The sequence below is a fragment of the Sus scrofa genome, chromosome 6 (genome assembly GCF_054392235.1).
Source record: "Sus scrofa isolate SSC_HxYL_T2T_F1_AM1 chromosome 6, Sscrofa_HxYL_maternal_Yorkshire_Landrace_v2.0, whole genome shotgun sequence".
NCBI lineage: Eukaryota > Metazoa > Chordata > Mammalia > Artiodactyla > Suidae > Sus > Sus scrofa.
The window spans coordinates 21,708,644-21,732,500 of NC_139388.1; the positions used below are offsets into that span (position 1 = coordinate 21,708,644).

The following is a 23,857-nucleotide window of genomic DNA, read 5'->3' on the forward strand; positions in this document are numbered from 1 at the left end:
CAACATCATGAATATAAAACATTACATGTACTCACCAGTTCTTTGAGAACATCAATCAAGACTTCTACATTCCATGTATGTGCCTGTGCTCCATCACTTTTATCTTTTCCATCACTCCAGATCCCACTGCCAGGAGCAGAGATACTCTGTAGAAGTAAACTCTGAATTAAACAAACCCAACTACTTAATGTGTTCAGCTCTGGGTGGTAGAACAATCAATCCCGCTGTAATTTAACAAATAAAACAAAGAAGGCAGGACATTTAATTCACCTTGTAAAATAGCCAATTTCTACACTTACCTGTAATGGAATTCCATCTGTTAATCCTGAATGAGTACGAGCCATCATTCCCAAAACCCTTGCAACCTGGGCAGCTGTGACCTCCCGAACACCAAATTGCATGATTATATTGCGACATTCTTCAATGCTAAAAAAGAAACAACTTCAGAAAAATGCTACTCTCAAGCCAAGGTTAAGCAATGCTAATATAGGAGTTCCCTGGTGACTCAGTGGGTTAAGGGTCTGGTGCTGTCACTGCTGTAGTGCAGGTTTGGTCCCTGGACCGGAAAACATGCATGCCAAGGGAGCAGCCAAACAAATTAATTAAATTTAAAAAGGCGGGGGATATAAAAGAGCCCATAAGTGAAGTTACTAGAGTTTTACTAAAAAAGAGTAATAAGCTTCATTTCTTGATACTTTTCCATAGCTAGAAATGCAGAAACCAGCTACCTAAGAAAATGGGGAAAGTCTAAAAAATCAGTGGAAGAAAACGTGAGGTAAGAGTGTATCACAAGGAGTTCCCGTCATGGCTGAGCAGAAACGAATCTGACTAGTTTCCACGAGGACGCGGGTTCAAGCCCTGGCCTCACTCAGTGGGTTAGGGATCCGATGTTGCCAGGAGCTGTGGTACAGGTGGCAGGTGCAGCTCAGATCCCACATTGTTGTGGCGCTGGCTGGTAGCTATAGTTCCGACTCAAGCCCTAGCCTGGGAACCTCCATGCGCCATGGGTGCAGCCTTAAAAAGACAAAAACAAAACAAAACAGTGTGTCACCAAAAGACACAAAATTATCCTTCTCAGGGAGTTCCCTGGTGGTGTAGTGGTTAGGACTTGGGAGTTTTCACCTCTGTGACCCAGGTTCAGTTCCTGGATCTGGCAACTAATATTCTACATCAAGCTGCTGCAAGCTGCAGCAAAAAACAAACAAACAAACAAAAAAACTCCTCAATCTTCAGTATAAATCAAATTTAAAATACTGATAACAAGGGTTATTCTGATATGTACAAAGCCTTGAAAATATATTCTAACTTTTTCATTTTGTATCAATCAAAGATTTATGGCAGGCACATATACACACAAGAAATAAACATAAGGAAATGGAGTTTGTATGAGTTTTAAAACATTAAATGTTACACTTAAAGTCAAAGCAAAGCACATTAATGCCCTTAGTAACATCCTCAGAAAAAAAGCAAAGCACATTAATGCCCTTAGTAACATCCTCAGAAAAAAAGCAAAGCACATTAATGCCCTTAGTAACATTCTCAGACAAATATGAACAATTCCATATATCACAATCTAAAGTGCTACTATCAGAATGAAACAATTTCGCTCAGTTGGTTAAGGATCCGGCATTGTTGTGACTTGAGATATAGGCCGGCAGCTACAGCTCCGATTGGATCCCTAGCCTGAGAACCTCCATATACTGTGAGTGCAGCCCTAAAAAGCAAAACAAGGGAGTTCCCATCATTGCTAAGTGGTTAAGGAATCCGACTAGGAACCACGAGGTTGTGGGTTCGATTTCTGGCCTTACTCAGTGGGTAAGGATCCAACGTTGCCATGAGCTGTTGCGTAGGTCGCAGACGCAGCTTGGATCTGGCGTTGCTGTGGCCCTGGCATAGGCTGGTGGCTATAGCTCCAATTAGACTCCTAACCTGGGAACCTCCACATGCCGTGGGAAGCGGCCCTAGGAAAGGCAGATGAAAATAAAAAATAATAAAAAGAATTCCCATCATGGCACACTGGCTCAAGAATCTGACTAGGAACCATGAGGTTGTAGGTTCGATCCCTGCCCTTGCTCAGTAGGTTAAGGATCCAGCGTTGCCGTGAGCTGTGGTGTAGGTTAGGTTGCAGACGAGGCTCAGAACCTAGCCTGGGAACCTCCATATGCCGCAGGAACGGCCCAAGAAATGGCAAAAAGACAAAAAAAAAAAAAAAAAAAAGAAAAGAAATAAAAATTTAAAAAAATAAAAAGCAAAACAAAACCAACAAAAAAAGAAACCAAAGCTACAGTTATAAAATTGAAGGTGAAGGCAAGGAAAGAACAAATGAGATATATCCAATGGGAAATGTTACCAGTTCCATAACTGCTTGCCTCAATGCTCTTTCTCCCTCAAAAGCTAAAAGTGCCTATCCTGGCAATTAGGCTAGGAACCTCTGATCCCTAAATTTGAGAAATTAAGGGGGATGGAGAGATGGAATTTGAGCCACCAGAGTATTTATATCTGCTACCAAAACCAATATGTGAAAGATTCTTGAGAAGCAAAGAACACATTAAGGAATCTTAGGAACTTTGCTTTCAAGAAATTAATGGAGTTCCCTTGTGACTCAGCAGGTTAAGGATCCAGTGTTGCCACTGCAGCGGCACGGGTTCAATCTCTGGCCCAGGAACTTCTGCATGCCGCAGATGCAGCCAAAAAGAAAAGAAAAAAGAATTACATTGTAGTTATCATCACAAGAGTCATCAGAAGATTAAAATGTCTTACTACCAACCTTGCACAAAAGCCATAGCCTACTTCTTGCATGAAATCAGCCAAAGAGCTCTCCATCATGGTTTTAGCTACCCCTCCAGAATCAGGCAGGATTCTGTCCATTAGAATGTCCCGTTTTTCAGGGTATAAAAGTGGTGCAAGCACCACGGGACAGCGTTCCTGGGGAAAATCTGAAGAAAGAAAAAAATAATCATGTCATATTGATTAAAGACAAAGTATCCTCTTTTAGTCTCTTTAAAAATCCCTCAAACATGAGTCTTTCACAAAGTCATATTCAAAGCACAGTTTACTCAGTTTTTCCAATCCAGCTAGCCTAGTCCAAGTTATAACTTCAACATCAATTCTAAAATCTGAATGTTATTTCACAAAAATTGCTCATGAGTGTATTTTTAACAGTGAAAATGGATAGTGATTAGTCTAAGATCAAAGATATGTTTTAAAGACTCTCTCTAAAAGAAGACTGAAAGAATGGAGGGAGGGCAACAACAGAACCAGGAGTTATCTTAGCATAATAATGTCAACCGCCAAAGGTGTAAAGTGGGTATATCAAAAGTGATCAAACCAAAAAGATCATGTCACAATATTGATCACATCTCCATCTCCCTAAAAGGGAAAAATTGGACTCTGTGGAAATACATCAAGTCTAAAGTGAGACTGTACATAAATAATAAGATTACTGGTGAAGTGATCTTCATTTTATGCCTTTTCTATAATACGGCTTTTATTACTTTTAATATTTTAAATTACAAAATAGTCTCTTTCTTGAAAGATTACCAACAGAAAGGTAAATCACTCTCTTCACCTGTACTTTGTCATGTGTGTTCATACCAAAAAAAAGTCAACTTTTGCATCATCTTTTGGAGTGTCTATAGCCTAGAGACACTCCTTTTTACCTCTGCGCAGCGTCTTAAGAAAAGCGTCTATCTGTTCCTGTCCAACTCCAAAGGCTCCCTTCTGCCCAAAGAGGAGATGGGAGAGTAGGAGGTGTAGGACCTCTATTGCTATATCTTGGAAGCCACCTTCTTGATTTCCACTGACGTCTGCGTCAATGTAAGAACGCAGAAGATCTGGAAGCTTCTGTTTGATAAACTGGGCAGCTAGAAGTGAGGCAAACCAAAACCACATTATTTTTGCACCACAATAGATAAGAAGTCAGATACCATCAAGACAGAGATTATCATCCTCATTCACCAACTCACCCTTAACCCTCTATGTTTTCACAGCTCTAGATGGTAAGCATAAGAGAACAATTACAGGGGCTGGGGGTGGAGTGAGGTTGGGTAGTGGAGAATTTCTGGAGGGGTACAAAGTTTCAGTTTTGCAAGACAAAAAAGTTCCAGATATCCATAACATAACCATGTAAATACAGTTAACACTACTGAACTATACACTTAAAAATGGTTATGAGGGAGCTCCCATCCTGGCTCAGTGCTAATGAACCCAACTAGGATCTATGAGGATGTCGGATGGATCCCTGGCCTCACTCAGTGGGTTAAGGATCCAGAGTTGCCATGAGCTGTGAAGCATGTCGGAGACACGGCTCAGATCCCACACTGCTATGGCTGTGGAAGGCCGGCGGCTACAGCTCTGATTCAACCCCTAGCCTGGGAACTTCCATATGCCTTGGGGGAGGCCCTAAAAAAGAGATGCCACCACCCCACGCCCAGAAAAGCATGTATTTTAAAGAATCTAACTTCACTTAGGGGATCATTAGGGAAAGAGGAACTTACCAAAACCTCTGAGATCTGAACTGGAAGAATTCAAGAGGGCAAGGCCAAAAATTACCTGAAACAAGAAGGGTTAGATTGACTAAACAGTCAAATAACAGTCCTATTTCTAATTTCACCTACATCTCTTTTCTTAAATCACTTACCTCTTGTACTTTGCTTAACTTGAGAACTTTACTCAGCTGGGCAAATAAGTGGGGTGCAGGCTTTAAACTCTGAAACAAACCAAACTTCATTTTAAAACAGGAACATACAATTTCCAGTAAGTCTACAAAAAGCATCTGTTTACCCAATTACGGTGCTACACAGGTTGACATAATTCTGTAGTGCTGCTAGCAATATAGCAGTGGAACTCTGTTCAGACAAGCTTAAGACTTCACATAATCCGGCTTTAGTTAAGATTCTATTTACCAACAAACTACTTTGATTTTGTTGGAAAGCTATAAAAACCCCAAATTAAAAGTATCTAGGAGTTCCCGTCGTGGCGCAGTGGTTAACGAATCCGACTAGGAACCATGAGGTTGCGGGTTCGGTCCCTGCCCTTGCTCAGTGGGTTAAGGATCCGGCATTGCCATGAGCTGTGGTGTAGGTTGCAGACGTGGCTCAGATCCCGCGTTGCTGTGGCTCTGGCGTAGGCCGGTGGCTACAGCTCCGATTCATCCCCTAGCCTGGGAACCTCCATATGCCGCGGGAGCGGCCCAAGAAATAGCAAAAATAAAATAAAATAAAATAAAAGTATCTGAAAATTTCAATTAAAATATGGTATTATGAGATCAAGGAGTAAGACCATTTTAGAAAACCTAGTAAGTGGTCACATTCTTAGACCTACTAAGATAAAAGGAATACAAACTAAAGATAAAAGGAATACAAACCTTCTGATAGTGCAATGGATTATCAATGGCATAGGACAGCGTCGAGATAAAATTTGGCTTCGTAATCAGTGACGCACACTCCTGAATCAGAAACTGAGTCTTTAAAAATAAAAAATGAATTTTCATTAGTACTAGCAGTCATCTTCTTGCACAAATAGAGGCAGCTTGCTCAGTACCCAATTTTGGGTACAACAGTACCCAATATTATGTACTGTTTCTACATTATCAAAATCAGCTCTTTAAAGCTCCTATTTAAACCACTAAAGTCTAGAAGTTCCTATTGTGGCTCAGCAGTAACAAAACCGATTAGTATGCATGAGGATGCAGGTTAGGTCCCTGGCTTTGCTCAGTGGGTTAAGCATCTGTGTGTTGCCATGAGCTTTGGTGTAGGTTGTAGGTGCAGCTCAGATCCCACATTGCCAGCAGCTGAAGCTCCCATTTGACCCCTAATCTGGGAACTTCCATATACCTGAAGTGCAGCCCTAAAAAGTCAAAATAAACTATCAAAGTCCATTAGCAATAAGTGTGTTAAACCAAAATCTCCAGAGTAGAGTCCATTGATAAGATAACTATAGGGAATAACAATATCATGACAAACTTACATATTGAGAATCAAACCAAAGAAACTCAACCAAGGACAAGAGCTCCTCTCTCTGCCTTACTTAGGTGTCAAGCAGGACACTCCTACTTCTTTCAGGCAGGTCTAATCGCCAGCTCTCTAAGCCTGAACTAACCAGGTAGGAGAAGGGAAGGATAAGAAAAGTCAGGAGTTCCTGCTATGACACAGCGGATTAAGAATCTGACTACAGCAGCTCAGGGTGATGTAGAGGCACGGGTTCCATACCCAGCCTAGTACAGTGAGTTATAAAGGATCCAGTGTTGCCAAAGCTGTGGCACAGGTTGCAGCTATGGCTCAGATTCAACCCCTGGCCCAGGAACTTCCATATGCTAGGGGTGTGGTCATGAAAAAGAAAAAGTCCCGATACCTTTTAGCCAATCGGCTTAAGGTTATTTCTGGATCCTGTTTGTATGTGTTGTTTGCCATATGCCCTATGCCCAAAATGCAATTCATGGAACAACTACATCTAAAAGAACATATACTCTGTAAGCCCCAAATACCTGGTGAAAATCTTTGCCACTGCTTTTACCATCGCCACTGAAATCCACATGCGAAAATAGGCAGCGTAATAAATGCCTGTCTGCCTCAGGACCGTGCCGATTCACAATCTAAAAAGACGGAAAATATGAGTTTGTAGTCAATGATAAGAGGGATTTAAAAAAGAAAGAAAGAAGAAAAAGCAATTTCTCAGGCAAAATCCCAAATTATATTTATTGTTCATTTTGGTGTTTGTTTTTAATTGTTCATTTTGGAATAAGTTCTAGGAATTAGTGAAAGAGAAGAAGCAATATTTATAATTAAATATTTTTTTCAATGTTTCCTACAGGCACTAGCAGAAGGACAGAAGAAAAACTATCAGTAATTAACCCTACATAACTGTGTGCTCTGGTCAACCCTGTATCGAAAACACCAAACAGGAATTCCCATTGTGGCACAGCGGAAACACATGTGACTAGTAACCATGAGGTTGTAGGTTTGATCCCTGGCCTCCATCAATAGGTTGGGGATCTGGTGTTGCCATAAGCTGTGATGTAAGTCACACACACGGCTCGGATCCTGCATTGCTGTGCCTGTGGCATAGGCCTGCAGCTGCAGCTCCAATTTGCCCCCTAGCCTTGGAACCTCCATATGCCTCGGGTGTGGCCCTAAAACGCAAAAAAAAAAAAAAAAAAAAAGGACTAAACAGTACAAATGACATGTAGTAAGAACTCAAGTATTTTTTAATTATAAGGCAACAATTTTATAACAACTTTATAAAACCAGATTCATAAGAGCATCACTTTTTCTACATGTTGTTTTTACCCTAAAAATTGTCACCTGAAATCTAATACAACTATGACTCTCTACAAGAGCCTACAAGGCAAAGCCCTAGAGGAAATGATCTGATTTCAGTACTAATCCTGAACATCATGGTATTCCCAAATTTTCCAATGTTTGTTACTTGCTGTTCCCTATAACTGGAAAACTCCAGATATCACCACCATTCCCTATAACTGGAAAACCACCATCACCACCACATTATCCCTTGCTGTGCTTTATTTCTCTCAGTACTTACCACCACCTGGTAATTTATCTTCTATGCCTCACTAGACTATCAATCACATGAGAATAGGGAATTTGTGTAGTTTTGTTCACTTCACATCTAATCAGGAAAAAAGTTTAGCCACTTTAAAATATTACAAATACTAAATAATTAATGACCTACTTTAACCTAAAAATGAGACTGAGCTTTCTTGGTTTTATCTTCAACAAGTGCCAAAAATTATTCCCATTTTATACATGAGCAAGCACTTCACAGATTTTCTGAGCCTAAAATCCTTGAGTCTATCTATGAGCTGAGGAGTCTGGATTCATAGTCCAACTCTTTCTACTCAATCACAATTAAGTCACAGCCAACTAAATTAACATATGTGACTTTCAGTTTTCCCCGTCTATAACATATGAGAGTGAAGACCAATTTTTACACTGTCCATAGACATCTTAAAGTTAAAAATCTACATAATCAGAGATTATTTTTTGCTATCCCCTGGAACACTGAAGACATTATTTCAAAGAGTCAATTCAAATAAATTAAGAATTCCCTATGCTCCAACCAACCAGATCTCTCCCTCAAAAGAGAAAGAATATCTGGCTTGGAGTTCCCGTCGTGGCGCAGTGGTTAACGAGTCCGACTAGGAACCATGAGGTTGCGGGTTCGGTCCCTGCCCTTGCTCAGTGGGTTAACGATCCGGTGTTGCCGTGAGCTGTGGTGTAGGTTGCAGACGCGGCTCGGATCCCGCGTTGCTGTGGCTCTGGCGTAGGCTGGTGGCTACAGCTCCGATTCAACCCCTAGCCTGGGAACCTCCATATGCCGCGGGAGCGGCCCAAGAAATAGCAACAACAACAACAAAAAGACAAAAGACCAAAAAAAAAAAAAAAAAAAAAAAAAAAAAAAAAAAAAAAAAAAAAGGAATATCTGGCTTAACAAACATTTGTTGAGCACATGCGAGATACCATTTAAGGTACAGCAAATATAGCAGTATAGGAAACCTAAGGATTTCCCTCATCTCACTGACAAAAAAGAAGGTAAACTATTTTCCATAATCACAATGCTATTAGTCAAATCATGATTATTAGTCTGAGACCCTTGAACAAAGCAAATGACTTTTTTATCACTGAAAACTGGAACTATCTGCACTGAAAAACAGATTTTAGGTAACAAATTAACATTAAAAACCCCTTGGTCCTGAAATTAAATTGAAGTATCAGTGTGAACCCATAGTACATTTTCTTTTTGGCTTTGTCCACTGAAAGGTCTAATAATGGCCAACTGAGTATCACCAAGCAATACAAGTGTTTTCTAACAACTTTCTAGTCCCAAAATGAAGTGTTCTTGCCATGGATGCAACATCAGCAAAGCAAGACTTAGATAACTCTATACAGTCCTCACAAATGTTCCACTTGACCAGAAACGATATAGTCAGCCAGCCAGCCAATCCCAAATACCAAGACAGTTTTGGGCATTCCCACCCTTAACAATTGATTACATGGCCCCAACCAATCAGGTATCTTCTATTTGTCTTTTCCTTGTTCTTTAAACTCATTATAAAAGCTTCTTGTCTTCTACCCCATTTTGCACTTCATGAAATGTTAAATAAAGTTGATTTGTATCACCTATAGTGTCCTCATCATTTTTTACGCTAAAGATGATAACCTAAATGCCATTTCCCAATAAAACGAAACCAAGAAGGAGAGTTCTCAAGAATTCCTCCTGTGGTTCAATGGGTTAAGAATCCAACTGCAGCAGCTCGGGTCACTGCAGAGGCATGGTTGCAATCCCTAGCACAGTAAGTTAAAGGATCCGGTGTGGTCAAAGCTGTGGCTCAGGTTAAATGGCCAGCCTAGGAACTGCCATATGCTGCAGGTACAGCAATTTTTAAAAAGGGGGGTGGGGCAGTTCCTGTTGTGGTGAAGCAGGATCAAAAGTGTCTCTGCAGTGTCAGAAGGCAGGTTCAATCCTCAGGCCTGGCACAGTGGGTCAAAGGATCTGGCCTTGCTGAAGCTGCAGCACAGCTCACAACTGCAGCTAGGAACTGATCCCCTGCCCTTGGAACTCCATGTGCCACGCTGGGTGGTGAAAAAAGTTTAAAAAAAAAAAAAGAAAAGAGAATGGGGGTGGGGGGATTTGCTTGGGTTATGGGATGGAAATCCTGTGAAATCAGATTGTTTTGATCATTATACAACTACAGATGTGATAAATTCATTTGAGTAATTTAAAATAAATTTAAAAAAATAATAAGTGTTAAAAAAAAAAAAAAAGAAAGAAAAGGGAGTTCCTGCTATGGCTTAGCAGGGTATGAACCTGACTAGTATCCATGAGGAGGCAGTTTCAATCCCTGTCCTTTTACAGCGGGTTAAGGATCTGGAAGAGGCTGGCAGCTGCAGATCTGCTTAGAGCCCCCTTGCCTGGGAACATCCATATACCTCAAGTGTGGCCCAAAAATGACAAAAAAAAAAAAAAAAAAAACCAAGGAGGTAGAGATCTCTTACAGCTCAGCGGGTTATAGATCCAACACTGTCACTGCAGTATTAGGTTGCTGCTGTGGCCCAGGAACCTCCATGTGCCACAGGCACAGCCCTCCTCCCCGCCCAATAAATAAATAAATAAGACCAAGAAGGAGTTCCCTGGTGGCCTAAAAGTTAAGGATCTGGCGTTGTCTGTCACTGCTGCAGCTTGAGTTCAAGGCCTAGGAATTTATGCATGCCTCTGGCACAGCCAAAGAAAACCCCTATAATTTTATACTGCAGAGGGAGGAGAACTAATGTTTTTTTCTTTTTTGTCTTTTTGCCATTTCCCAAGCCGCTTCCGCAGCATATGGAGATTCCCAGGCTAGGGGTCCAATCAGAGCTGCAGCCACCAGCCTACATACACCAGAGCCACAGCAACGTAGGATCCGAGCTGCGTCTGCCACCTACACCACAGCTCACGGCAATGCCGGATCCTTAACCCACTGAGCAAGGCCAGGGATCGAACCCGCAGCCTCAAGTTCTTAGGCAGATTCGTTAACCACTGAGCCATGAGAGCAACTCTGAGAACTAATGTTTTTTTTTTTTTTGTCTTTTGTCTTTTGTCTTTTGTTGTTGTTGTTGTTGCTATTTCTTGGGCCGCTCCCGCGGCATATGGAGGTTCCCAGGCTAGGGGTTGAATCGGAGCTGTAGCCACCGGCCTACGCCAGAGCCACAGCAACGCGGGATCCGAGCCGCGTCTGCAACCTTCACCACAGCTCACGGCAACGCCGGATCGTTAACCCACTGAGCAGGGGCAGGGACCGAACCCGCAACCTCATGGTTCCTAGTCGGATTCGTTAACCACTGCGCCACGACGGGAACTCCAGAACTAATGTTTTTTTAATGCTTATGACAAGACTTGTAAATGGTACTCAACTTTAATTCTAACAAGGATACCAGGCAAATTTTACTGTTTTTATCATTATTTTGTAGATGAGGAAAAGTTAAGTTCACGGAGATTACCCAGTGCCACAGAGCTAGTAAATACTAATTTAACAATACGTGCAATTTTAAGACTGACACTCTATTTGATTTATAAACATGAAAGGAACAGAAATCATCAAAACTAAGGCATAGTATACTACATTTAAATGAAATGTTCCACAATCAAATCTGTATTGGAATTCCTGTCCAGGCACAGTGGAAACGAACCCAACTAGGAACCATGAGTTTGCGGGTTCAATCCCTGGCCTCTCTCAGTGGGTTAAGGATCTGGCGCTCCCTTGAGCTGTGGTGTAGATTGCAGACAAGGCTCGGATCCCGCATTGCTGTGGCTCTGGCGTAGGCCGGTGGCTACAGCTCTGACTAGACCCCTAGCCTGGGAACCTCCATATGCTGCAGGTACAGCCCTAAAAAGGACAAAAGACCAAAAAAAAAAAAAAAAAAAAAAAAAAAAAAAACTGTATTTGAGAACAATAATTTTAAAAGTTGGGGTACAAAGGATATAAAGTGACCTTTCTTCACAAATATACAAATAAGGACATGAAAAGATGCTCAAAATCATTAGCTATAAATCAAAACTACAGGAGTTCCTGTTGTGGCTCAGCGGTTAACAAATCCGACTAGGAACCATGAGGTTGCGGGTTCGATCCCTGGCCTTGCTCAGTGGGTTAACGATCCGGCATTGCCGTGAGCTGTGGGGTAGCGTGCAGACATGGTTCGGATCCCGCATTGCTGTGGTCTGGCGTAGGCCGGCGGCTACAGCTCTGATTCGACCCCCTAGCCTGGGAACCTCCATATGCCACGAGAGAGGCTCAAGAAATGGTAAAGACAAAAAAAAAAAAAAAATCAAAACTACAATGAGAGGAGTTCCTGTTGTGGCACAGCAGAAATTAATCCGACTAGTATCCATGAGGATGTGGGTTCAATCCCTGGCCTCACTCAGTGGTTCGGGGTTCCAGCACTGCCATGAGCTATGGCGTAGGTCACAGACGGGGCTCAGATCCCATGTTGCTGTGGCTGTGGCAAAGGCTGGCAGCTGCAGCTCCAATTCAACTCCTAGCATGGGAACTTGCATATGCCTTGGGTGCAGCCCTAAAAAGAAAAGGGAGAAAAAACCTACAATGAGATACCAGTTCACATCTACTAGTATGGCTAGAAGCAAAAGGACATACAATAAACATTACTGAAGATGAGAAAAAATCGGAACCTTCATATACTGCTCCTAGAAATGAAAAGTCATACAGTGCTCTAGAAAACAATCTGACAGTTCTTCAAAAAGTCAAGGGTTACCAAGTTCACCAGCAGTTCCATTCTTTGGTATATATCCCCAAAACTGAAAATAAACATCTATCCAAAACTTAGGAATGAAATGTTGATAGCCACAATATTTTTAACAGCCAAAAAGTGGAACCAAATCTAAATATCCAACTGATGGAAAAATAAAATGTGGCACATAATGGTTTATTATTCAACCATAAAATGGAGTGAAGTACAAATGCATGCTTCTTTTGGAACATGAACCTTGGCAACATTACGCTACGTGAAAAGAAGGCAGAAACAAAAGGCCTCATATGGTATGATTCCATTTATATGAAAGGTGCAGAAAGGCAAACCCATACAAGTACAAAGAGGATTAGCAGTTGCCAGGGGCTAAAGGAAGAGAGAAATGGAGAGCAATTATTAATGGATTCAGATATTCTTTCTGGAATGATGAAAACATTCTGGAGTTAATGGTAATAGTTGAACAACTGTGTGAACCTATTAGAAACTACCAAACTTTACATTTTAAATGGGCCAGTTTTATAGTTTGTGAAGTATATCTCAATTTTTTTTTTTGTCTTTTTTCTATTTCTTGGGCCTACTCCCGCAGCATACGGAGGTTCCCAGGCTAGGGGTCGAATCGGAGCTGTAGCTGCCAGCCTACGCCAGAGCCACAGCAACACGGGATCCAAGCTGCGTCTGCGACCTACGCCACAGCTCACGGCAACGCCGGATTGTTAATCCACTGAGCAAGGGCAGGGATCGAACCCGAAACCTCATGGTTCCTAGTCAGATTCGTTTATCACTGAGCCATGACAGGAACTCCAATTTTTTTTTTTTTTTTTTTTTTTTAAGTAGAAAAGAAAAAAGGGAGTTCCTGTTGTGGCTCAGCAGACACGAACCGCATTAGCATCCATGAGGATGCAGGCTGGAGCCCCGGCCTCTATCAGTGGGTTCAGGATCTGGCGTTGCTGCAAGCTGCAGCACAGCTCATGGATGGGGCTCTGATCTGAGGTTATTGTGGCTGTGGTGTAGGCCAGCAGCCACAGCTCTGATTCAACCCCTAGCCTGGGAACGTCCATATGCCACAGGGACTAGACTAAAATGAATCAGAACAGATTTCCTAACTTTTATAGAAAAATAAAAATCTGTGAATCCTAAAATTTAAAAAAATATATATTTTTTATGCATTAGGCTGAAGTCACTTTAAATAAAAGGCAAGCTACATTTTCCGCAACATACTCACATAAATTTCCAATTTTCTTCCCACTATACAGTCATTCCTTTAATGGTACCTGTTTTCTAACTAGTTTACTTACATGCTGTATTTCCTGCTGGCTGGCTCGGTAGTTTTTCTTGGTTAAATTATCCACCAGGTAGCTGATTTGAGACAAGGCCAGCGAGAGCGAGTCAAGATTCATTGCTGGTTGGGGCGGAAGCAGGCGGCCGAGCCCGGCGCAAAATCACCATTATTCCCCTTTAGTCACCTCAGAGGCAGGTTAATGCTTTCTTTGTAATTAGCCTATATCTGGTGTCTGTACAGTGTCTTCAGTTCTTTAACAGAGGTCTTATTCTGTTCTGAATCATGGCACCTGTTAAAAAAAAAAAAAAATCCGGATTTTCAAATTAATTTTTATTAGTGTTAAAAAGGGTTAAATACCCAGAGTTCTCTTGTGGTTCATCGGGTTAAGGGTCCAGTATTGTTACTGCAGCACATGAGGTTGCTGCTGTGGCTCAGGTATGCCCCCTGGCCCAGGAATGTCTGTATGCCACAGATGCACCCCAAAAAAAGGAATGAGGGGGTAAATAACCTTCAACTCTCCATCTTAACACCTGAAATACCACTAAGGACCTGTTTTAAAAAATTAAGATGTCTCGGCCATTATTGATAAAATATGCCAAGTTTTGGGTTGTTTTTTTTCTCTTTTTCTGGCTGCACCTGTAGCACATGGAAGTTCCCAGGCCAGACATCCAATCCAGCAAGGCAGGATCCCCAACCCACTGTCAAAGGCAAAGGATCAAACCCGAGACACCAGATGAGAAAATGCTGGATCCCCTACCCGCTGCACCATGGGAGGAATTCCAAATGACATCAAGTTTTAAATTAGGTAGGGCCAGTATAAAAAGAAAATAGCACCATGAGTTTCTGCTGTGGTGCAGTGGGTTAAGAATCCAACTGCAGCAGCTTGGGTTACTTCGGAAGGTGTGGGTTTGATCTCCAGCCCTGTGCAGTGGGTTAAAGGATCCGGCGTGGCCATAGCTGTGGCTCTGAGTCAATCCCTGGCCCCAGAACTTTCCTAAGCCATGGGTGCATCCATAGAATTAAAAAAGAAAAAGAAAAAATACCACCCCACCTTGCCATCACAAAAAACTTCCATTTTTAGCAAGACAACCTATAATATTTGAGCCTTCTATTTTTATCAATTTCAATTATAATTTATATTATACCCTTTAGAAGCCACAAAAATGTACTTAACTAAAATTAGTTTGTGGAAAGAAATATTCATGACATTTTTAATCCCTCTCCCCAAACTATCTACAACTTGTTTATAAGATCCCATTTATTCATACTACTTAGTACTACTTCAGAATCAGACAGTGGTCTTAGAGTTGTACCTTAGGATTTATGTTTTAGGAATGGCTGGCTTAAAAGCAAGTTAAGGAAAAGGTTTTGGCTTAGTGGGTTAAGAACCCGAGGCTGTCTCTAAAGATTCAGGTTCAATTCCTGGCTTCGCTCAGTGGGTTAAAGATCCAGTGTTGCTGTGAGCTATGGTGTAGGTCACAGATTCAGCATGGATATGGTGCTGCTGTGGCTGTGGCGTAGGCTGATAGCTACAGTTCCAATTTGACCCCTGGCCTGGGAACTTTCATATGTAGCAAGTGCTAGAGAAAAACAAACAAAAAAAAAAACAAATTGAGGAATTCCCTTGTGGTGTAGTAGGTTAAGGATCTGGCATTGGCACTACTGTGGCAAGGGTTCAATCCCTGACCTGGAAACTTCCACATGCTATGGGCCCCATGACTGAAATTCATTCCTGCACTGCTGAAACCTTACACTATGAGAATTTAGAAAGGGAAACTCAAACGGGCAATGGAGTTAAAGTTCACAGCACATGTATCAATTTAATTCCAACCACCTACTGAGTCAGAGGAACTACTCTGTATTACAACACACACACACACACACACACAAAAATAAGTTTAAGAATTCACGAAGTACCACTGCTAAAACACAAATTTTTTTTTAATTTTCTGGCCATGACTGTGGCATGCAGAAGTTCCCAAGCTGGGGGATCAAACCCATGCCATAGCAGCAACCCGAGTTGCTACCGTGACAGCACCAGATCCTTAATGTGAAGAGCTACAACAGTAATAACTTAACAATGTGGAAAGACTACACTGTTTTCTATTTTCACACAAAGCAAAAGTTCTATCTATGCTATCCTTCTACACATCCTCCTTTTAAAAAAGAGGAGAACCTTAAGAATGTGGCAAGAGGAATTCTCTTTGTGGCTCAGTGGGTTAAGAATCTGACTAGTATCCATGAGGATGCAGATCTGATCCCTGGCCTCGCTCAGTGGGTTAAGAATCTCGTGTTGCCACCAGTAGATCAATGTTGCTGTGACTGTGACTTAGGCCAGCAGCTGTAGCTCCGATTCAATCCCTAGCGTGGGAACTTCCATATGCTGTAGGGAAAGTCCTAAAAAGAAAAATAAATTTAAGAATGTGCAAAATATTTTTGTTCATTCTAAAGTGATGACAAATGAGAACTTAAATTGTGCTTCTATCAATTACATGTAACTAAACTTGCCTGCAATAAAGTTTTAGAGCAAGTTTGATACCTTCGTATTGTGGTAACAGAATATTTTATGGCGTTCCCATCGTGGTGCGGTGGAAACAAATCTGACTAGGAACCATGAGGTTCCAAGTTTGATTCCTGGCCTCACTCAGTAGGTTAGGGATCCGGCGTTGCCGTGAGCTGTGGTGTAGGTTGCAGAAGTGGCTCGGATCTGGCGTTGCTGTGGCTCTGGTGTAGGCCGGCAGCTATAGTTCCGATTAGACCCCAAACCTGGGAACCTCCATATGCCATGGGTGCAGTGCTAAAAAGACAGAAAAAAAAAAAGAAAATTTTATTTATCAGACTAGCAAAAATCCAAGTTTGAGAACACTGTAATGAGGATACAGGTACAAACAGGACTTATCAGAATGTTAACATTATTAACTTGTTACAATCTTTTCTGTAACTCAAATTGGCAATATTGTAAAAATTATTCATCACACTACTCTTGAACCTATTTCACTATAAGACTGTATCCCTTCATCAATACTGCTTCAAGAACTCCAAGGAAATAGATTTTTTTCACTAAAGTATTGGGTTTTTTTGTTTGTTTTTTGTTGTCTTTTGTCTTTTCTAGGGCCGCACCCACGGCATATGGAGGTTCCCAGGTTAGGGGTCTAATCGGAGCTACAGCTGCCAGCCTACGTCAGAACCACAGCAACGCCAGATCTGAGAGGCTTCTGCAACCTACACCACAGCTCACGACAATACCGGATCCTTAACCCACTGATCGAGGCCAGGGATCAAACCTCCAACCTCATGGTTCCTAGTCGGATTCGTTTCCACTGCGCCACAACGTGATGGCAAAAAAAAGAAAGTGCAATTAAAAAGTAACTGCTTAGGAGCTCCCTTTGTGGCTCAGCAGATTAAGACTCTGACTAGTAACCACGAGGATGTGGATATGATCCCTGGCCTTGCTCAGTGAGTTAAGGATCCAGCATTGCTGTGAACTGCAGCATAGGTCACAGACACAGCTCAGATATGGTGTTGTTGTGGCTGTGGTGTAGTCCAGCAGCTGTAGCTTCAATTCGACGCCTAGCCTTTTATGGGCAAGTGCAGCCATAAAAAGCAAAAAAAAAAAGTAAGTTATTAAATAAATTATGGTATATCCAAACAAGGCAGCTGTTTAAAAAAAAAAAAGCAAAAAAACTGCACAGGATAATCAATGAGACAAAAAAAAGGAAATCGAAATTTTTGCTGAATAAACAAGAATTTAATAATAGATCTCTGACTAAAAGTATAAAGCGTAGAAGACTGGAGTTCCCATCATGGAGCAGCAGAAATGAATCCAACTAAGAACCATGAGGTTGCGGTCCGATTCCCTGGTCTTGCTCAATGGGTTAAGGATCTGGAGTTGCCATGAGCTATATGGTGTAAGCCACAGATGCAGCTCGGCTCCTGCGTTGCTGTGGCTGTGGTGAAGGCCAGTAGCTGTAGCTCCAACTGGACCCCTAGTGTGGGAATCTCCATGTGCCGCAGGTATGATCCTAAAAAAAAGCAAAAATATATTGTAGAAAACTTCCCTTCTCATCTCTACTTATTAATGCTGTTTTCTCACAGTATACATTTCCTTTATTTTTCCACGTTTTTTTTTTTTTTTTTTTTTTGCTTTTTAGGCCCACACCCAAAGCATATAGAGGTTCCCGGGTTAGGTGTATAATTGGAACTACAGCCACAGTAACAGCAACACCAGATCTGAGTGGCATCTGCAACTTACGGCACCAGAATAGAAAGTAGGTTTAGGGTAAGCAGATTATTCGAGATTTTGGTAAATTATCACCCAAAGAAATAAGGAAAAAATGAATGTAGCTACACATATATACCACAGGTTGTTTCTAGAATCTCTACATTCAAACTAAACCAGGCAGCTTATACACAAGCGATTTCCAGGGGGGAAAAAAAATGCCTAGGAAACCATTTACCGCCCTCCCAAGTTCAAAACAAGAACTCAAATCTATTAAGTCCTTGGTTAAGATGCCTTCAGGTAACATTATCAAAATTTTGTGGCTAAAAGGGTCAAAACAGAACCCTTTAAAATCTATAATGTTCATTTTTAGTCCCAAATAGAGTAATCTTAATTTTTGCAAGTTGTGTTCAGGCAAACCTATGTTATTCAAAGTATATTAGTCACAGGAACAGTAGTTATTTCACATTATATTACACACATCTAATAATTATTCACAATTACATACAAAAAGGCAATAGATTTCATAATAGGTAAGAGTTTGCAAGACGTACAAAGTTTCTCCTTGCTCAGAATTTATATCAAAAAAGCTGAGGAGTTCCCTTGTGGCACAGCAGGTTAAGGATGTGGCGTTGTCACTGCTGTGGCTTGAGTTGCAGCTGTGGTGCAAGTTTGAGCCCTGGCTCCAGAACTTCCACATGCTGCATTCACAGCCAAAAAACAACAAACAAACAAACAAAAATCCACAATGCTGACACAGGGAGTTATCTAGTGGTCTAGGCGGTTAGGATTTCATGCTTTCGTTGCTGGGGCCCAGGTTCAATCCTCAGTCTGTGAATTGAAATCCCACACCAAGCCACTGTACATTGCAGGCAAAGAAATAAAATAATATAAATTAAAGGCGCTAAAAAATGCTAATGAGAATGGATGCGTGTATATGTTTAACTGAATCACTTTGTTGTACGGCAGAAATTATCACATTGTAAATCAACAAAACTTTAAAAAAAAGAAAAAAGTGCTAACACAAGGGGACAAAAGAACCACTACACCACGAAACAGATGCTGTAACAGACCTTTTTTTTTTTTTTTTTTTTTTTTTTTAATGGCCGCTCCTGTGGCATATGGAAGTTCCTGGGCTAGGGATGGAATTGGAGCTGCAGCTGCCGCCCTATGCCACAGCCATGGCAACACAGTACTGGAGCCACATCTGCAACCTACTCCACAGCTTACACCAAGTCCAGATTCTTAACCCATTGAGTGAGGCCAGGGATCAAACCCACATCCTCACAGAGAATATGTCAGGTTCTTAACCTGAGCCACAACAGGAACTCCTATGACAGCCTACTTTAATTATTATTTTATCTATAGTACAACACAAATCCAGCAAAACAAGTGTTGACCGACCTACAAAGAAATTGAATTCCTGATAATCTGACACTTCAACTATATCAATTCTTCTGATATGGGCCCCATAACAAGGGTTTTACAACTTTTCCACATTAACATCTAAAGACTCCTAAAGATATAAACACTGGTGTACACAAGTTCCACAAGCCAATGTTCAACACATGAACAAGTTAATGCATTAAACTAATGACCGATTTTGAGCCCTAATCTTATGAGATTAGTAGAGTGACAACATAATTTATTAACCCAACTAGGACACTTCTGAAAACAAAGGGGGTACTATTAACAATTTACACCGAGACAACAAGTATAAACTAGGACATTTGATCACCATAACCATCCACAAGCCTGAGACAAACCTAAACATAACCTCCAAGACATACATTCTCTACTTTTTTCCAAAATGTCATTCATTTCACTGGTATCTCCTCTGTCTCCTCCTTTACTGGCCTTTGCTCTTTTGCCCTCACAGTACTGGAGTCCTTGGACATCTCTATACTCACTTTTTTTTTTTTTTTTGGCCTTTTCTAGGACCACTCCCGCGACATGTGGAGGTTCCAAGGCTAGGGATCTAAGTAGCTACTGGCCTACACCAGAGCCACAGCAACAAGGGATCTGAGCAGCGTCTGCAACCTACACCACAGCTCATGGCAACACCGGATCCTTAACCCACTGAGCAAGGCCAGGGATCAAACCTGCAACCTCATGGTTCCCAGATTCGTCAACCACTGCACCATGACAGGAACTCCTATATTCACTTTCTTGATTTACTTCAGCCTATGGCTTCAAATACCAGTAACTCCTATACATTCCATCTTCAGTTCAAATTTCTCTCATTAAGTTCCTAAAGACATCTCAAACCCAACATGTTCAAAAATGAGCTTCTGATCTTCACTCTCCTCTCCAAATGATGTTCCATTTATACATGTTTTTTCCCCATCTCAGTTGATACCAATTCTATCCCTAAGAGTTACTCAGGCCAAAGTCTTGGGAGACTTCCCACTCCCCATAATCAACCTGTCAAAAAAATTCTTTTGGAGTTCCCGTCGTGGCGCAGTGGTTAACGAATCCGACTAGGAACCATGAGGTTGCGGGTTCGGTCCCTGCCCTTGCTCAGTGGGTTAACGATCCGGCGTTGCCGTGAGCTGTGGTGTAGGTTGCAGACGCGGCTCGTATCTGGTGTTGCTGTGGCTCTGGTGTAGGCTGGTGACTGCAGCTCCAATTCAACTCCTAGCCTGGGAACCTCCATATGCCACGGGAGCAGCCCAAGAAATAGCAAAAAAAAGACCAAAAAAAAAATCTTTTGACTCTACCTATAAAATACATAAAGAAACTAATCATTTCTCACAACTATGATAACAAAGAACTGTCCCTAACTTGGATTACTATGTTAACTTCCTAACTAGTTTCCCTGCGTCTGCTCCTGCTCTCTACAGTCTACTCTCAACAGCCAAAGAAAAAGACTTTTCTTTTTTTCCTTTGGTCTTTTTGTCTTTTAGGGCTGCACTCGCTGCATGGAGGTTCCCAGGCTAGGGGTCCAATCGGAACTGTAGCCGCTGGCCTACGACACAGCCACAGCAACAAAGAGCCGCATCTGAGACCTACACCACAACTCACAACAACAACGGATCTTTAACCCACTGAGCAAGGGCAGGGATCGAACCCTCATCCTCATGAATCCTAGTCAGGTTCGCTAACCACTAAGCCACGACGGGAACTCCAGCCTTTTCAAATATAAAAAATTCAGGGAGTTCTTGTCGTGGCTCAGTGGTTAACAAATCCGGCTAGAAACCATGAGGTTTCGGATTCGATCCCTGGCCTCACTCAGTGGGTTAAGGATTCGGCGTTGCCGTGAGCTGTAGTGTAGGTCACAGACACGGCTCAGATCCCGAGTTGCTGTGGCTCAGCAAATCCGAGCTGTAGGCTGTGGCTCAGCAAATCCGAGCTGTAGGCTGGCGGCTACAGCTCGGATTTGACCCCTAGCCTGGGAACCTCCGTATGCCTCAGGTGCAGCCCTAACAAGACCAAAAAAAAAAAAAAAACCACCTCAGATAGGTCATCCTGTGCTCAAAACCCTCCACTGACTCAGAATGGAACTTGAATCCTCATAACGGCCTTAAACACACAGATTTATGGAACCTAGCCACTGGTACTCTTCTGGCTTCATCCTCTTTTCTCTCCCTTGCTCAGTTCCCTTTAGCTACAATGGACTCCCTGCTGCTTCTCCAGCACATTCTCACCTTCGTTAGATCTATGCCTGGGATCTTCTTCCTCCAGAAACCAACCTGGCTATCTACTCCACTTCAAGTCTATACAAATGTCACTTTATAAAGTGAGGATCACCCTCACTTTATAACTGCAGGAGTTCCCGTGGCGCTGCGGAAACGAACCTGACTAGGAACCATGAGGTTGAGAGTTCCATCCCTGGCCTCACTCAGTGGGTTAAGGGTCCTACATTGCTGTGGCTATGGCGCAGGCCGGCAGCTACAGCTCCGACTGGACCCCTAGCCTGGGAACCTTCACATGCCAAGGATACGGCCCTAAAAAAAAAAAATTTGCAACCCCTCCACCCCCTCATTCTTTTTCCCAAAATACACTGCCAAACATGAGTAACATGCGTATAACTGACCGTCTCCTCTTATGTTACTTCTGTGAGAACAGTGATCATAATTATCTATTGTTCATGAACTTATTTTAAGCATTACATGAACCACAGGAGAAGCTCACTACATACTAGAAAAGCTGTAAACTGAAGTTTAGGATTTTGTAACCTGTACTTGGGACTTTACTGAAAAGCATGAAAACCTACTGAAATTTTCCTAGTCAGATATAACAAGCACATGAGTAAATAACAGATGAATTTTAATTTAATTGCCTCAATGACATACACTATCAAGTTGTTAAGACCCTTCCAATTAACTTTTAGCCTCATAATGTGCATATATAATCTGAGTCACAATGTCTTTATTTACAGGCCACGTTTATTGAAATACATAAGTATAAAGCTATAAAGTGACTCTTCAACAGCTTTCCACTAAAATGTTTATAAGTGGAGTTCCCGTCATGGCGCAGTGGTTAACGAATTCGACTAGGAACCATGAGGTTGCAGGTTCAATCCCTGCCCTTGCTCAGTGGGTCGAGGATCCGGCGTTGCCGTGAGCTGTGGTGTAGGTTGCAGACTCGGCTTGGATCCCGAGTTGCTGTGGCTCTGGCGTAGGCCGGTGGCTACAGCTCTGCTTAGACCCCTAGCGTGGGAACCTCCATATGCTGCAGGAGCGCCCTAGGAAAGGCAAAAAGACCAAAAAAAATAAAAAAATAAATAAAATGTTTATAAGTAAAATTCTTTCAAGAACACAAAATTTGAGATTTCAAGATATCAAGTTATGAGATTTAACTGTAAGGAATTTGTGGCCCAAGAGCATTCTATTTGTACATTCAGTGTCCAATAATACTGGTCTCAATATATACCACAGACTCAAATATTAAAGTAACTAATTTCATACCAAGGCAATCTATTTTTCTTCTTTTTTGGCTACACCCATGACACATGGAAATTCCCAGGCCAGGGATACAACCCGAGCCACAGCAGTGGCTCAAGCCAGTGAACAATGCCAGATGCTTAATCCACTGAGCCACAAGAGAACTCCTTATAAAAGCAAAGTCAAACAACAGTTCAAAAACAGCTACCACTTCAATAGGCCTCCTTAATCAAAAACATACATACATAGGCATTGGTCTTCCAAACCCCAGAGGATTTATTACCATCATGCCACTGCAATTTAATAGCAGAAACAGTAAGAGCAGCAATCTTGCAACCAAAATGCTCATTTTTTTTCCCTTAGGGCTGCGCCCATGGCATATGGAAGTTTCCAGGTTAGGGGTTGAATCAGAGCTGCAGCTACGAGCCTATGCCACAGCCACAGTAACTTGGGATCTCAGCTGCATCTGCAACCTACACCACAGCTCACAGCAATGCCAGATCCTTAACCCACTGAGCAAGGCCAGGGATCAAACCTGAATCCTCATGGATACTAGTCGGGTTTGTTAACCACTGAGCCACAATGGGAAACTTCTAAAATGCTGAATTCTCCCAAGTGGTTATTCTACTACCGTTTTTACCACATTTCTCAATTTCATAATGATGTACAGTAGAAATGGAAGCACAATAACATGCGACAGCAATATAAGACAAAAAAAATTTTTTAAATAAATAAATAAATGAGTTCCTGTCATGGCTCAGTGATTAACAAATCCGACTAGGAACCATGAGGTTGCAGGTTCGATCCTTGCCCTTGGTCAGTGGGTTAAGGATCCAGAGTTGCCATGAGCTGTGGTGTAGGCTGCAGATGCAGCTCGGATCCCGAGTTGCTGTGGCTCTGGCGTAGGCCAGGGGCTATGGCTCTGATTCCACCCCTAGCCTGGGAACCTCCATATGCCACGAGAATGGCCCAAGAAATGGCAAAAAGCCAAAAACAAATTAAAATTAAAATTAAAAAAATAAAGATTAGGAGTTCCTGTTGTGGTGCAGCAGAAACAAATCTGACTAGGAACCATGAGGTTGCAGGTTCAATCCCTGGCCTCACTCAGTGGGTTAAGGATCTGGCGTTGCCATTAGCTGTGGTGTAGGTTGCAGAGGCGGCTTGGATCATGGCAGCAACAGCTCTGATTAGACCCCTACCCTGGCAACCTCCATGT

The 23,857-nt window shown here is 42.0% G+C and overlaps 1 protein-coding gene and 1 long non-coding RNA gene across 30 annotated transcripts in view; one reads left to right on the forward strand and one right to left on the reverse strand.

Annotated features, from left to right (window-relative positions):
• Nucleotides 1-23,857, reverse strand: part of CNOT1 (CCR4-NOT transcription complex subunit 1) — a 102,052-nt gene that overhangs the window by 54,333 nt on the left and 23,862 nt on the right. For 28 of the 29 annotated variants that reach the window (XR_014805605.1, XR_014805601.1, XR_014805603.1 and 25 more), the window contains exons 2-10: nt 13,553-13,825; nt 6,485-6,592; nt 5,366-5,464; nt 4,640-4,708; nt 4,497-4,551; nt 3,660-3,863; nt 2,768-2,936; nt 300-426; nt 36-146 (exon numbers count right to left, since the gene is read on the reverse strand). Coding sequence is in view for 21 of the 29 variants with exons in the window: in XM_084959754.1 (XP_084815880.1) it covers nt 36-146; nt 300-426; nt 2,768-2,936; nt 3,660-3,863; nt 4,497-4,551; nt 4,640-4,708; nt 5,366-5,464; nt 6,485-6,592; nt 13,553-13,654 (1,044 nt within the window). In the remaining 8 variants the exon portion in view is untranslated. Of the gene's footprint in view, nt 1-35; nt 147-299; nt 427-2,767; nt 2,937-3,659; nt 3,864-4,496; nt 4,552-4,639; nt 4,709-5,365; nt 5,465-6,484; nt 6,745-13,503; nt 13,826-23,857 lie in introns of all 29 variants that reach the window. The other variant, XM_084959755.1, reaches the window with a different exon arrangement.
• Nucleotides 17,657-23,857, forward strand: part of LOC146402251 (uncharacterized) — a 6,815-nt gene continuing 614 nt past the window's right edge. The window contains exons 1-3 of the long non-coding RNA XR_014805673.1: nt 17,657-20,682; nt 21,353-22,293; nt 23,463-23,857. The exon at nt 23,463-23,857 is cut by the window's right edge and continues 614 nt beyond it. This is a non-coding gene — a long non-coding RNA (uncharacterized LOC146402251). The remainder of the gene's footprint in view (nt 20,683-21,352; nt 22,294-23,462) is intronic.